The sequence below is a fragment of the Tinamus guttatus genome, unplaced genomic scaffold (assembly GCF_059628265.1).
Source record: "Tinamus guttatus ecotype Peru unplaced genomic scaffold, ASM5962826v1 Tinamus_guttatus_pri_ptg000397l, whole genome shotgun sequence".
NCBI classification, from domain to species: Eukaryota; Metazoa; Chordata; class Aves; order Tinamiformes; family Tinamidae; genus Tinamus; species Tinamus guttatus.
Genome location: NW_028288931.1, coordinates 3,679,979 through 3,695,584, shown reverse-complemented (window position 1 = coordinate 3,695,584; position 15,606 = coordinate 3,679,979). Strand labels below are relative to the sequence as shown.

Sequence of the window (15,606 nt, the reverse complement as noted above, 5' to 3'; positions counted from 1 at the left end):
AACATGCTTTCCATATGCTCAGTTGAACCAACACCTCTGCAACTCGACACATTTCTTTACTCTTCTGAATTAACAGGTCCAAGTTGATCCTTTTATTTGTAAGGGTCATTTATTAAATTCAATTAAGATAACAAATATAGGCTTCCCATATGTGTAAACTTGTCTCCTGGCTGTAACTTAGCTTCACATTTGTTAAGAGTTTAACACAAAGTAAGGCATACAAAGGGTTTCTAGCAACATCTTGTTGCACCCAAGATATCGTCATGTCTGTTACCTGGTAAGGCATTTTTCCCCATTTCAGGTAGTCATAAAAGCAAATTTTAGTTAACAAAGTCTCTGAAAATCAGAATTTGCTTTGATTCTGTTATCTTTTTGCATAGAGGCAATGAGAACTTTTAAAATTTACCACAGATACGTCTTTTTATATGAAGTATTTGCATTCAGTCTTCTCCAACACATATGTGTGTACGGCACACACAAATATTTAACTTCTATCTTCATGACAGTAGAAGCAAATTTAATCTCACCTTTTATTAGAAAGGTCTGAGAAAATGGACACAGAACCTGCTCAATTTGTCCTTCCCTAACCTCTATCAGATATGAACAAACTATCTCAGGTGGTTTAAATCAGAACAGTGGTGAGGAACAGCTCCTAGGTGTTCCCCCACTGCTCCTCAGGCGGCTCTGTGTGAAGTCACTCGAAGCCCAGCGCAGTGTTTCCACACCTTCCTGTGCCCCTCGCATGGATAATCTGCTCTGATACAATCTGAGCCACTGCTTACTTCTACATATACAAAGAATTTGTTCAAAAGAAGAAAGAAATAGAGGAATCGAGGTGTGGAAAACCTGTTAACTGTGCTCATAGGCAAAAGACGATCAGCAGCTTTCTCTAACACGTGGGCCCTGACTTGGTGCTCCATAACCTCATTTCAGTCCTCGAGGGGCACAAAGCAGCAGCCCCATCCCATTCTAATGCTGCTGAATGCAGACTGATGCTCATTTTCAAGGAATTTTCCTCATGAAATAAAGTTGAAATTCAACTTTATTCCCACATTTCAGAGAAAGTGGTTTTATTAAGCAGAATTTTCAGTTACGACAGACATGAATCTGAATCCAGGAGAAAGGTGAGTACTTGCATTCATTTTTTTTTCTTTTAAACACAAACTGTGAACGGCTACTACAGATGTCACATGAGAAGCCAAGTCACTCAAATCCTCTTCACTATGAATGAGGTTTGAGATTGGGAAAAGAAGGTTCAGCTCACTTGCAGAATGCTGAGAACAGGAAGAAAATCAAAAGCAATGTCCAAGGCATATGCAAACTGAAAAAATAAGGGCTGGGGAGTCTCTATTTTTTTTCTTCCCTCAAAGGCTATACTACAATATGAAGATAAAAGCTAAATGAAAAACAAATCTTTATACAGTACTTTCTCTTAATTAAGTCCCATGGTTTTGTTTTTTTGTTAAAAGAAAATAATGTCTTTTAATTTAATACTTATTTCAGGATTCTCAGACCAGGGTGTGGTACTGGTAGCACTTCACTTAATTGGAATTATCCTTTTAAAAAGCAATCTTAAAAGCAGCTCTGAACTTTGCTTCTGAGATGGAAGCACTGTCTCTGAACCAACAATGGTTCCTGTCACTCTTGCTTTGTATCTTTCAAGGCCTGAAGTCTCTCTAAAAGGGGTGGATGGGAGTAATGCCACATTGAAAAGATCCAGTCAGAAACGGGGAATCCTAAATTATCTTTGTTTAGTTTGATCAAAGCAGAATATAGGTCTTTAGCCTTCCCAAGTTCCTTGGCAAATGCATCTGCTTGAAACTCAAATCGCCGGCTTAGCACAGTCAAGCAAAACGAGAGAACCTGGGGAGAGAAAGATATTCAAAATTATTTAAATATTCAGCCACCCGTGAGTTCCTTATAGCATCACTAAATAAGCATTATAATGTCTTCCTTCCCCCATCCCGTGCCTTTAGAATGCTTTCAGTAATATTTATCCAGGTCAAACCTGAAACTGAGCATCTTACCTGAGGTTGAACACTAAAACCCTAATTATTACATTAGGATGTACCAGGTACAGTCCCTAGAAATTTCAAACTCTTCTCCAAAGTAATAACATAGCCATAAAATCATTATGATTAGGGTGTTATTTCGACATCTAAAGCTGAAAGACCAGTTGCACATGTTATAGTTTACCTCATTGTAAGGTGAAAAAATGAACTGGAAAATAATCATCAAGCCTATCAGGGTGGGCTGGGTCTCATAGAAACCAAACGCAGCAAAGAGCTCTTTCCGTCCAATCAATACGGCAAACAGGAAGAAGCAGAGGAAGGAATTCATCTAGAGAAAGGAAACAATATTCCTGGTCAACATGAACTTTTCACATAAATCTAATATTATAGCCTAAATGTTCAAATTACAGATTGGCACAGAAAGGCCACTGAAAAAGAGAGATTGCTAAAATTAATTTAGAGAAAGGAATAAGCAGCCACTTTTAACCTTCCTTCTGTATATGCACGCAATAGTTTTCATTTTCAGTGAGGAGAAGAAATGTTTATGTAGGGAAGGGAGATGAAATGGCAAGAAGAGATGAAAGGTGAGGAAGGAATAGAGGGGGGAATCTATCTCCTTGGAAGTAAATATGTTCTAAAAAGCTTAAAAGCAAACCAGATGCGTCAGAAGTCTTTCTCTGAAGCATTATGCACTGTTTGCTGTGCTGTACTTCTGTTTCTGTAAGCAATCTACCCTTCTATCTAAACCATGCAACACCATGTACAAGTGCTTCCCTTAGCTGGATTTTCAGATGCAAGAGGCAGGATCACATCAAGTTTCTGGAGAAGATGAAAGCATCTTCTCAATCTATTCAGGTGTCTGTTTGGTCTTTGCAGAGTAAGAGACAGAAAACAGGAGAGAGGGAGAGCTATGACAGAAAAGAGCCAACACAAAAAAGCAGAAAGCAGATATGACTGGGGATATTTTTGAAAGTTCTCTTTGTAAAAGTTCCTCCATGCCCCTGATAGTTTTACCTGCCCTATTTTTATTTTCTAACCTTCTCTGACTCCATCAGGTCTTTCTTAGATGTGGAACCAGAACTGCACGCAGCATTTGCTGTACACATGGAGGACACATGTGAGTGTCCCATGCTCTGCTGCAGCCCTTCACAGTGTTCCTTTGCACTCCTTGCACAGCAGGCAAGTGGCAGCATATTTACTCTCCTTGCTGTATTCCAATATGTAACTACACAAGACTGACAGCACAATCAACAAGAGGTACACGGGCAAAACTGGAAGTGGGTTTTTTGGAAAGGACAGTAATTACAGAATGCTCTAGGAAAAACACTAGTTCATCACAACTTACCTGGCTGATTATAATGTTTTTGATAGTGTGACCTAGTTTCCAATGACCCAATTCATGGCCAAGTACAGCTAGAACTTCTTCATTTTTACATCCTTGTTTCTTATTCTGAGGGAATAACAAAATTAAACTAATATCAGATATGACTGAACACAACTGATCCAATTTCTTACTTTTTGTTTTCCTTATGTCACTTAAGTCATTAAATGCCTCAAGATCAGGAATTGGCTCTTCCCTTGTACCAGCAGCATAAACACAATTTCACATTGAGCCTTTTGGATGGGTTCGTCTATTATAAATTGAGGTAGACTCAAGAAGTTACTTAAAATAAACTTTGTTCAATGATTTTCTATCATGAGTGGTGATCCTTTATTTCTATCTAGGCAGACAAGCCTGTTCAGACCTGGAACAATGCATTAAGATTTGCCTTCCAAACTCTCTCCTGCCATTCATTAATCTCATCTTTTTCTTTCTTTACCCAAGCAAAGCTGTTACAATGTAAGGGGACATTCCCAGCCAAAGACTTTTGATGACTAATCGAGTCCTGTCCTCTCCCTTCCTTCAATGTTCAATACGGAGCCTGGCCTTGCAAGGCACTGCAGTACAAGTTTACTTCAGTAGAAACAGAATGACCGTAGCAATAACCCCCATGCCTGCAGCAAGGAGATGATGGACTTCTGTATCTTCAAAGGTACAAAAGTCATTAGCAAGTCAGAACTATGTGGGCCTGTGTATTGAGGAGGAAGCTGAAGTACCCACTGGAATGGAGGAAATGCTTTTCATTATTACTGCAGAGAAGCTTTCTGGATTTTTTAGTGTGGGTGAGCTCAAAATACCCTCCTCCTATCACTCACTTCTGCAGCAGGCCATGCCACAAGCCATGGATGAAGAGAATTTTACCACCAACATGCTCATCCTGAGCAAACAACAATTTATACACTGGCCTAACTAGGCTGCATGAGGCAATTTATTCTTCTCATAATTAATCCTTCAGGTACTTCAGAACGTATTCCACCAATTTTATCCATTCTTATTTGGATAAGATATCAACTGAAGAAATCAATGTTTTCCTAAAACCCCTTAAGTGGATTTCTACAGTCTCCTTAGTTCTATTTGCAGCAATTCACTCACAGCTTCAGAAATTTCATCTATCACCAATTCAGAGATTCTTTGGACCTTTACAATACACACAGAAAACACAAGAAAAAAAACCTAAGAAGTTAATGTAAAAAATACAGTGGAGAACAAATATGAACTCACTTTGGTTTTAGACTTTGTCTCTTCATTCTCACCATCAGCTCCTTCTGATGGCTCTTTGTTCAAAGCAGAATAATCTTCTAAGAGGGTATCAAACAGCACTATCCGCTTATTCTTGAAGAATCCATAGAAATAAGCATTGCTATGAGAAGAACGCTTAGAACCTGATGGGGGAAGATGTACATCAGAGACCACAGTCAGAATAATCCTGTGCACTGAAGCCCATCTATGCAGTCTTACTGGGAACATATTCTTCCAAAGGAATTCTCAAAGACCCCATATGAACGGTAGGCCAACTCCCTGCTTGCAGGCTGCAGGATATTTTAAAATGACTTAAGTAAAGATCATCTCATTTACTACCTCCGATTAGAGATTTTTCATTTGCAAATGCAATGCCAGGTGTTCAGTTCAACTCACAAGAACACACAAGGACAGCCACAGAAAGGTGTACTATCCAAAAAACACTGTTGCAATTTCAGGTTCAGAGGGGAAAGAGCAATCTGCAAAGAAATTTGCTGCCCTCCTTGCAAAGAAAGTGATGGGTGCATTTTACAACTCTCTGAACGTATCAACAAAGATTATTTGAATTTCTGAAGGTGTTATGATCAGACACTGATGAGAGAGAAGATGAAGTACAGATCTCATGCAGACGCTTAAAAATGTTGTATTGAAGTTCATAACAGATGAAAAGAGCTAGGGCAAGTAGGCAAATTTTAATAGCTGCTTTCATCTAGACAGTTTTTTTTTTTTGGGCCAGCTGAAACTATCCATTTTCCATGGATCAAAAAAGCTGCCTAGATGGCAGGAACTACTGCAGCACCAAGTCTGGAGACTATGAGAGAAGAGATGGAGGAGAAGGTCTCCAAGTTGAAGCAGATGTTATGAGCTGCACCGACTGCTTAGGGCAGCATGCAGGGGGTATTTTCTGCCCTGTGATACAGTCATGGTAACTTTGGCACCACACCAAGACAGATTGATGGAGAAAGAGCGTGGTCAGTGTGGGAAGCTTCAGTTTCCAGTCACTTCTCAGTGAGAAAAACTGATCACAGCTACAGCACAGTGAAATCCCCATTCTCCTGTCATAGAAATCTTCCTCCTCTGATAACGATTTGCTTCCAGAAAGGAACCTTTGTAACCCCGCTTGTCAAGAATAAATCATGAGATTAAAGGACTTTTTTGTCCATATTGCTAAGAAGTTATTTCTCAAATGGAAAGAACCAGGAAAGAGTGCAGAAAAACACTAGTAAAGAGGTGCTCCCACATCAAACCTCCATGCCAGCAGAGGATGGCTTAAAGATGCCAGGAAAAAATGGGGGTTTGGAAGCCTCTCTTCACTGCAAACCACTGACACTTATAACGATGATGAAGCGATGAGGAAGATGCCAACGCAGTGGTAAGTGACAGAAGTGCAGAGCACAAGCCTTACAGTACTTCATGAGAGAAGTGCATACCAGGAGACAGCTAGCAATTCTTACATAAAATCTCAACAAGACTCTATAATAACTCTCAAGTTTTGAAAATTTTCAACTTTGCTAGGAAAGAAGAGTTTGTTAGGTCAGCATTGTAAGATTTTGGCTGCACTGAGGCAGAGCACTGGCTGCATTTCACTAGTCCAGAGTAGCGAAACCAGAAGGATCCATGTTGAAGTCTTCATTGCTGTTAACGTTACATTTTAGCTCTTTTTTCCCCCCATCTCATACTGCTCTAACCAAGGCAATAAGAACACCTCTGCCTCTTGAGTGGCACAAACAAACAAAACAAAACAAAAAAAGGCCCTGAAATCAGGTACAGAAGGAAACAAAATGAAAGCAGTGGAAATGTCAAAAAGTAGAGTGCTCCAAGGACACAGAGTTGGAGAGAAAGTGAAGTGAAGCTTTCCTATTCCACATTAAGCAAAGCACAAGAAGACCAAAGCTGCACTACTACGTAGTAAAACACCTGTGATCCCAAGCAGAGGGGCTGGGTCCATTGAGGCACACCATGAGAAAGAGTCCACAAGAACACTAAGAAGGAACAGGCCATTTTATCATTCATAACGTTCTAACAGCTTCGTCAAAGAGTTTGAGGCAATTAATGCTGAATAAAGACTCGAAAAGGTTAAATTACTTTCTAGTTTAAAGGTCTAAAATTGGAATCTAGGACAGCTGCTCCCATTTCTGAATGTGCTACGTATTTCTGCTCAACAGAGCAAAAAATATTTCCGATAAAATGCTGAGTTAAGGTTCTACGTCCTACTTCACCGTTCTGACCCCAACGCAAAGACCACAGCAACAAAAACAACACACCCAAAACTTGCAAGTATTACAACAGCTGGAGAATGTAAGACGTAAGCAACTCCTCTGCTGCACCATCCATAATCAAAGCTAAATAAAAATTCAAGAACTCAAAATTTGAGGTCTTTTTCTTCAAAAACCTCACCTTCAACCACGTACACCTTAGTCAATGGGAAGTCAATGCTCTTTGCCATTACTTCAATTTCTTGCTTGAGCTCTCCTTCAGGAAGCGGAATAAATTTATCAAACAACGGGGCAATGTAATCTGCATAGATTGTAACAAGCACCTGCAAACACATACAGATATTGAAAACAAGGCATAAAAATATGTGTTCAGTACTGGAACACAGACAAGTACAAAAAGAAGACAGGAATGCTTTCTATATTTACAAAAAAGGGAAAATCTGTCACCATATATCATTTTATTTCCAGTATCTATTTGAAAGCTTTTTTAATGCTCATTTTTAACTGATAAAGACATTTCAGTATTAAATAGATTTAAGATACCATTAATGTGGACAGTTAATACGAGTTGTTATTCCTGAACAAGTACATTGAAACATAAAATAAACTTAGAAGACTGAAGACTCTGAAATTCCAAGGAGATTTAGATTTTTCACTGATTTTCTTTCCATTTTTATTTTTCTCTTTTAAAGCTTAGCATATATTAACCTGCAAGTAAGTTACCATTTAGCAGCAACTCAAATGTATTTTCTTACTCACCAAGGAAACAACTAATGTGAAGAGCCAGGCATAGATGAAGAAGTAATCTCCTCCTATTTTAATAATGTAAAGCAGGAGAGATGTCACTGGTAACAGAATGCACTGAGTCACAACAAACTTCTTGATGGCATCCTTAAAAAAAAATCCCAGCGTCTGCAAGGAAAGGATACTAGTGATATTTACACTGTAAATATTAATGCATCACAACGGTTAATAATTGATCCCTTCACCTGATGCACACAAGCAAAATCAGTCAAACCAAAAAACAAAGCGGCAATGCTGATATGTGCTACAGAAGAGTTGGTTACAAAAAAGGATGGAAGAGCCTTTTTGCTTCCTGACTGCTGTTATTCTTTACCACCCATGGGATTCCTAGCCCATATAAATGCACTCTTTTCATTACTAAAAAATGACCCAAACCCCTACATAGCGTTTGACAAATCATTCTTTCTGGACTGAAGGATATAAATCAATTAAGCCTTTAATAACACACATGGGCTTCAGTGCCAAGTCTTCCTTTTCTCATTTGATAAGAAACAGTGCTTGCATTGACAGCAGCCAAGCAGGTAGCCAGGTTTTGGGAACAGCTCCATGAAGACAATATTGAGAGCATATCCCCAGGCTCTTCCTTCCTCAGTAAAGCACTGCCTCTGCAGGCACTCAATGGAGTTTTAAAGAAGCCCAAGCTGCTAGTTCAGCAGTTGATGTTCTGGTTTGTCTGCCTAGAGGTAGGGCTTGATCACAACTCTGAGCTCACCCTGCACCTTAAAGTGTTCATGGACATTCGAGTCAAGTTCTCTCCAGCCATAAGGGAAACGTTAAATGACAACATAACCTAAGTCTTACTAGAATCTAAATAGGACTGGCAGGCTATGCAGATGGATATGCTAAAAGATAAAGTAAAAATACAGTAAGTTTCTAAAACTGAAGGGCTAGGAGTGAGAGTTCAAAGGAGAACACACTGGTATTTAGCATTGCAGCAGACAGCTGTAGACTGAGCAGCTGGTTCCTCCTCCAAGAGGAAAATCTGCTCTCAAGGAAAACTGATACTGGTAATAAACAAATTGAACTAAGTAGGTGGGAGAAATTAAGAAAGTCAGGCCAGATGTTACAAAATAAAGAGAGTATCTAAAGGAAGTGCATATGAAGAGATCAATATTCTAGTTTAGTGAAGGCTGATTCCAGAATTCAGCTCAATGAGTGAAACAAAATGAGGAAGAAAATCATTTCTCAGTTTTGTTCCATCTATTCAAAGTCTAGAATTCATAAGCATCCCTGCCAAGCAGTAATTTAGCTGTCACTGTATTGTATATCTCTGCATGAACATATATCCTGGTTTATCTGAAGATGTATATAAAGCAAAAAGAAGAGCCCATCCCAAAATCATAGAATCATAGAATCATAGAATCATAGAATGCTTAGGGTTGGAAGGGACCTCTAGAGATCATCTAGTCCAACCCCCCTGCATACGCAGGGACACCTAAAGCACGGGGCACAGGACTGCATCCAAGCGGGTTTTGAAGATCTCCAGAGAAGGAGACTCCACAACCTCTCTGGGCAGCCTGTTCCAGTGCTCTGTCACCCTCACTGTTAAGAAATTTTTCCTTAAGTTCCTATGGAATTTTTGATGTTTCAGTTTCCGGCCATTTCCTCTAGTCCTATCAGTGGCCACCACTGAAAAGAGACCATCCCCGTCCTCTGCACTCCCTCCCTTGAGGTATTTATATACACTGATTAGATCCCCTCTCAGCCTTCTCTTCTCCAGGCTGAACAGGCCCAGCTCACTCAGCCTCTCCTCATAGGGCAGATGTTCCAGGCCCCTGATCATCCTTGTAGCCCTGCGCTGAACAGCTAAGGTATGAAGTGTCCTCCGTTCCACTGTGAGGACACACATCCTTGTTGTTAAAGAAGCTGCTTAGAGACACGAGCTCAGGGACATTCTGATGAGTTACAGGATTTTTGCAACAATCGCAGAAGAGCTGCTCAAGGGCATCAAGACACTACAAGTTTGTCAGATGGAAGAGAAAACAAGCAGCAATGGCAGCCTGATCTACTGGTCCTTGTGTGCAACAGAGGGAAAAAAAGAAAAAAAACGGCATCAAAATCCAAGTTTTTAGAATATCATTGCTCTTATTTTTATGTAGGCTGAATTAAAACATTCCTAAAAATAATGATTTCTCGTAGAACTAGGGACACACCAGTCCATCTGCCAAAATACTGAAGATGTTAGGTCAGTACATGTATTATCCACTATACCTGTTGATTGAAGCCATGCTTCTCTTCTATGACAAATGTGTTATATAGACTCCAAGGGAGACCAGTCAGTGCACTGAAGAGCGTTGCAAGAAGCAGGAATACCAGTGACTGAACAATCTAAACACAGAAAGGAAAATCTTATTGATCTACTCCGGTGTTCATATTCCTGTTGTCAAAATTCACTTTATATCACTGGTTTTGTTGAAGCTAGTTAGAAGCTAAAGCTAAGTAAATTCACCAAAATAACAATACACTTGTAATGATTATTGTTTACTGAACCGACCTACCTATGTTTATAAAACCTCCATCATTTGGAGACTTTCTTAATATATTTTAAGTTCAGCCACAGCGTGCCATCTTCATAAAGGAGTTATTGCTCGAAACCTTTGAAATCATCAAACCAAACTGTAAAAATTTCTGTCCTCAGCATACATTAACCATATAGAGAATATGTTCACCTGTATTGTCTTGTTCAATATTTCTTATCGTTAGAAGACAAAATAAAGATCATCTAGTTTTATGTTTCTTATGGTGTAACTAGAGATCAGACTACTTAAATAAGTCTCTAAATAAAAAGAGACAGGTCATTAATGTACCCATGATTTTCACATAAATTAGAGGTTTGACTGTCCAAAAAACAATAGCTTTAAATCCAACAAGCCGCATATCCACACTTTTTGCAGGAGTGCAGAAATAGAAATTTATGATAACAAAACAAGGTCAAATTCTCCTTCACGAAGAACTCTTTCAGTTCAATTAAATTCTATACTGCTCTTCTTGAAAATAAGCTTGTTGAATAGAATAAAACCTAGAAGAGTAGCCTGTGCCTGATGCTGCTATACTCAGTCTTTATTAATCAGCCTAGAGATTCACGTATCTTCCGTACCCAGAAGTGGGCAGCAGGATATTTCATGAAGCCCCACAGGCTCAAGGGCTAAGTTTGTACATGAATTGCCAATAGTCAAATAAGAACTTCAACTATTTGAAGAATTTTGTCCTGATAGCCATGCATCTATCAATATGAAGCTACACAGAGGAGGGCAAGCTCATTTTCTTGTGAGAAGACAAATATCTGCAGCAAAGAGAGAAAATTTCAAAGTGAACTTTTCATTTATTAAGGTTTAGATTTTCTCGAGCCATTAAATCTTCATGGAAATAAGAGTGCTTCAGGAACAGAATTGTTTCCTCATTTTTCCTTCTTTTGCATCAGGAATAGAGATTTCATTTCCTCAGGATATTGACTGTGAAAGGAAGCTTTGTATAAAACTGGGGGGAAAAATATCCAGTCACTGAAAATAACTGTGCAGACTCCAACTTCACAGGGCCAATTCTCTCATTCTTTTTGGAAAGCGCTGGCAGGAGCGGTCAATATCTCTGCACAACATTAGGTAAATCTCAGTGTCTGGCCCAGTTTGCCTACTGTTATGTTCCAACTTATTTATTTTTTTAAGGCAGAAGAATTCACCTGAGTTCTGCCTTTTTTAAAGGTAGAAGAATTAGCACCAAAAGTGGGTAGCATCATCTAGAGGGATATGGTTTCCTTACACATCTAAAATACATAGTTAAAGTATTTTTTAAGGTTTGTGAAGATTTGCACCACTGTAAAAGTAGCTGAATTCATCCACAGCAAAGACAATATAGCAATAGCCTCAATTTTCTTACTGTTTTTCTACCTAGGAAGATCACATCTAGAATTTATAAGTTTTAAGAACAAACAAAAACACAGAACCCCCACCCACCCATCAACTCATTTGACTTTAGCCAAATAACTTTGAGACAAAAGTACAAGGTGGTATTTCATGAGTGACCATATCTATCCTCAGACACCCAATCTTTGAGCTCACAGGAAAATATCTGTTATTTTTACCATATTGTACCTGTTGATAAAGCCTACTTTAAGTAAACAGAAGCTTAAAAATAAAAATTGTAACAGTATAGTTCAGTAATAATGGAACTGTCTGCTTCCTGAAAGGTCACATACCTCATATTCTGGCCCAAACCCAGCACGACCAGAGATTTGACCTGAGAGATTCCAGAGAAAAGGAATTCCTCCACAGAGCAGAATCATCTTAAAGAGAAAACATACACCACAGAGACAACGTGAAGCAGATCTGGCAGCTCATCCAATGTGAAAGTACCTCCTAAGGGTGATTTAGGAAGGTTGTATAACCAGGCGTTTTAGCCACATCCCTCTCACCTCTCCTAGTCCTTAGCAGTAAACAAAGAAAACCAGGAATGTTTTGCAATATTTCCTTTTTCCTTTACAGAGATAGAGAGCAGGTCGGGGCTGTTGTCGTTCCTCTCTGCTTCCTTGGAGAACATGAGCAGATCTCCAAACTTATTTACTGTAGATTCAGCTGCTATATTGCTTCTGACAAGGCATTTTATTCGGAAGATCTCAAAACTGATCTGCTCTACACTTGCAATATCCCACCTTTACTGGGGATATTCCAGATTCAGCAACTTGACTGCATTAGAACAGCTTCCCAAATATTTGCTAGTGAGACACGGACATTCAGAATATGGCCAGAGTTTCTCTATCAGTGCAGCTTTAACCATGTTAAGGAAGCTACAAGTTCTCCCATGTGTTAACTATACATTAGTGCACGGAGAAATAATGTTTATAAAGCAGCCTGGCTTTCAAATATTTCACATTTACTTTCTTAGCAAGTAATGCATCATTTAATGCATCAGTCTTACGGTATGGACAATACTATTGTAAAAGTTTTTTGAAAACGCTTATGTGACTGAAGTGCAAAAATGACTGAGGTGAAAAGAAAGGGGAAAAAAACAAACAAACAAACAAACAAACAACCCAAAAAACAAACCGTAAGTACCATGAGGCAGATCCAGCTATGAACTAGCCTGACACATGCCTAATTACATGTTTAACTACTCATTAAATGAAATGCAGAATACCAGTTAGGTTGCACAAAAGCCACTAGATCAAAAAATGCAAGAATTAAAGTAGGTTATGGTTTCTAAGTAATGCTTTTTTCATATAATTATATGACTTACACTATTATAGAGTAGTATTTCAGTATCTTTTTAATTAACCTTTGTAAAAAGGTTAATGTCTTAACTATATCACTATAATAACATATTGAACTCAGTAATTATATTTTTTGCAATGCCAGGCATTTCAGGATTCTTTTTTCACTCAGTTGTGCTACTCATGAAGAATATATTTCAGCAGTAAGTCAGAAAAATGTTTCCCTTAAAACTACTCGTATACAGCCCAATAAACACTTTGTTCTAAGTTAAGGCTCTGTTTTTCACATATAGAAACTTTACCACGGAGTGTGACTGTTCTTAGATCCAAGAAACATCTCTTGGGACTTCTCCTGCTCTAAGAGGTTTTCCTTTCTAACGTCTAGTTAAATATCACCTGAAAATGAAAGAAGTTGCATCTCTTCAAATACTAAAAAAGGTCACTTAATTCTAACGCTGCTTAATTCTTTGGGAGGGAAAACCATTAAAGGTCAGGTGTGCTAATAATTCATAAAAATACAATATACATTGTCAAGTAGCACAGTGCTACTTGACAGAGCATTCAGAAATTATACTTTATTTCAGTAGGCACCTTCTGCCCTTTACTTCCATTTTACTGTTCATTTTTGGAGTACTAGACACAGTCCCACATTAGTATATGTAGTAAAACAAAATATTTATCAAGAAGAATTTGCAGATTATGCCAGCCTACTTAAGAAACAACTTATAAATGCTTCCATACATATTACAGAGTTGAGGTTGGAAGGGACCATCAGATACCTTTGTTGAAGCTCATGAGGTTACATGTGGTTATAACACACCTTGACTTTCTACTTCGGCTGGCTGTAAGAGTCACATTTTCATCTATCTTGTTTCTTTGTGACATTTTAAAATAAGACTGGCAATTGTGAATGTATTCATGCAGCCTGAGAACAGAGCAGAAAAGCAACAAATCCAGAAAGTAAACGCTCCAAATCTTTCATTTGGGCACGAGTATGCTGTCTGAATAAAATCTTTTTATATGGCAAATATGAGGACAGACAAGAAACACTCAAACCTAAGCCTAGCAAATTACAACGGTTGATGTGTTGTACTGCAGTGCTGGCAGTGCGGCTGCATGGGATCCCTAAAAATCACAAACCTGAGTATTTCACAGCTGAACTGTATGAAAAACACAATATGAACGCCAAGGCAGCTCAGATACTTACAGTGCCCTCAACCTCTGAGTACAGTCCTGACCAAAAGCTGAAAGTACTCTTGTCCAGCTGATACAGACGGGATTTTTCAAACGTTTCGGAATCCATGATCTGTCCTAACTCCCATGGTACGTGTGTCGTTGTTCTGTAAACGCGCCTCTGAAAAACAGGAAAAGAAGCTTCAAGTCTACACCCAACATTTTTAAGGAGAGAAATGAGATGAGCAGGTAACACATAACACGGACGCCTGGGTCACCACAGCAGGTTAGAAAAGTAATACACCACAAAATGTTCCTAAATTCTTGGCTTCTTCTGTGAAACTGCAAATATAAAACTGAAACAAGATTACGGTACAACCAGGAAACAAGTTGCTTACTAATTTCTTTCTAATACAAGGAGACCTCTTGGTCCAGCTCATGGAGCACCAACACTGCCATGTCCCTCTGGAAGTATTATGTAAAGATCAGATGAATTATTATGCTTATCCTACAGGACGCAGCATGCTGCCACGATTATGACTAAGCTGAGTCCCACAGTAGACACCAGATTCTCCCTTGTTAACCATGAAGCTTCACAGTTAAAATTTATCCATATTTTAGCCACATAAGTTTCAGATGGAAAACTTCTCACCATGTTCTCCTTTTAAAAGTCTAAGATTATCCCATCCACTACCGCTGTCCTTCTCCTTCTCCTAAAGGCCCTGCCCTGTCACCTCAAAGCTCATCCCTCCCTTTGCAGGGATGGAGCGTCCTTCCCCCGTGCTGATGCCCATTCACCGGTACCGAGCACGGCGCAGGGACCCGTTTCTACAGAGGGGGCCTCTCCCCGCGGCCCCCGGCGCCCATCGCGCCCGAGGGGGGACACGACGCCCCAGGCCCGCGCTCCGCCCGCGCCAACGGCCCCGGCTGGGGCAGAGCCCGGAGCCGCCGCCCCCGGCCCCTGCACGTGCCCCGGCCCGGCCCGGCCCGGCTCCTCCGCCGCCGCCGCCACGTGAGGCGGAGCCGCGGCCGCCCCCGGCGGCGCCCACCTGCCGGTGCGCCAGGAAGGCCTCCCACAGGTAGACGGCCCAGGAGAAGAGCAGCACGGAGCAGAAGATGCGCTTCTCGGCCGGCAGCTCGGCCCACAGCTCGCCGGGCAGCGCCATGACCGGCCCGGCCCGGCCCGGCCCGGCCGCCGCTTCCTCCTTCCGCCGCGCGCTGCGGCGCCGCCTGGCGCCCGGAGGAGCCACGGCCCGGAGGGAGGCGGGAGGCGCCGCCGCCCCCGGCCCCGGCCCCGGCGGCGGGGGAGGGCCGGGCCGGACCGGGCCGGGCCGCGGCGGGCGCAGGGCCGGGGCTCCGCGCGCCGCTCGCACAGGGCTGCGCTGCCGCGGGCCGCTCCGCAGCGGCGCTTGGAGACAGGGGCAGCGCGCGGCCACGGCGCTCCCGAGAGCCCCGACAGGGCCTCGCGGCTCCGAGGAGCCCTGCGCCTGGGGGCAGCGCTTTAGGGCTGGCAGCAGTGCTGGGAGGCAACGGCAGCAAAGGGAGCTCACACGGATCTGCTGCTGATCCATCTGCTGC

The 15,606-nt window shown here is 41.0% G+C and overlaps 1 protein-coding gene across 1 annotated transcript; it reads right to left on the bottom strand.

Annotated features, from left to right (window-relative positions):
• Positions 1-1,024: 1,024 nt before the first annotated feature.
• ZMPSTE24 (zinc metallopeptidase STE24) lies at positions 1,025-15,216 on the bottom strand. The gene is made up of 10 exons (XM_088531174.1): positions 15,078-15,216; positions 14,063-14,209; positions 11,845-11,931; positions 9,864-9,980; positions 7,608-7,760; positions 7,030-7,171; positions 4,615-4,775; positions 3,358-3,462; positions 2,197-2,340; positions 1,025-1,863 (listed from the first exon to the last, which is right to left on the bottom strand). The coding sequence occupies exons 1-10, from the start codon at positions 15,192-15,194 to the stop codon at positions 1,639-1,641; spliced, it is 1,398 nt and encodes a 465-aa protein (XP_088387300.1). The 5' UTR covers positions 15,195-15,216; the 3' UTR covers positions 1,025-1,638.
• Between the last annotated feature and the right edge of the window lie 390 nt (positions 15,217-15,606).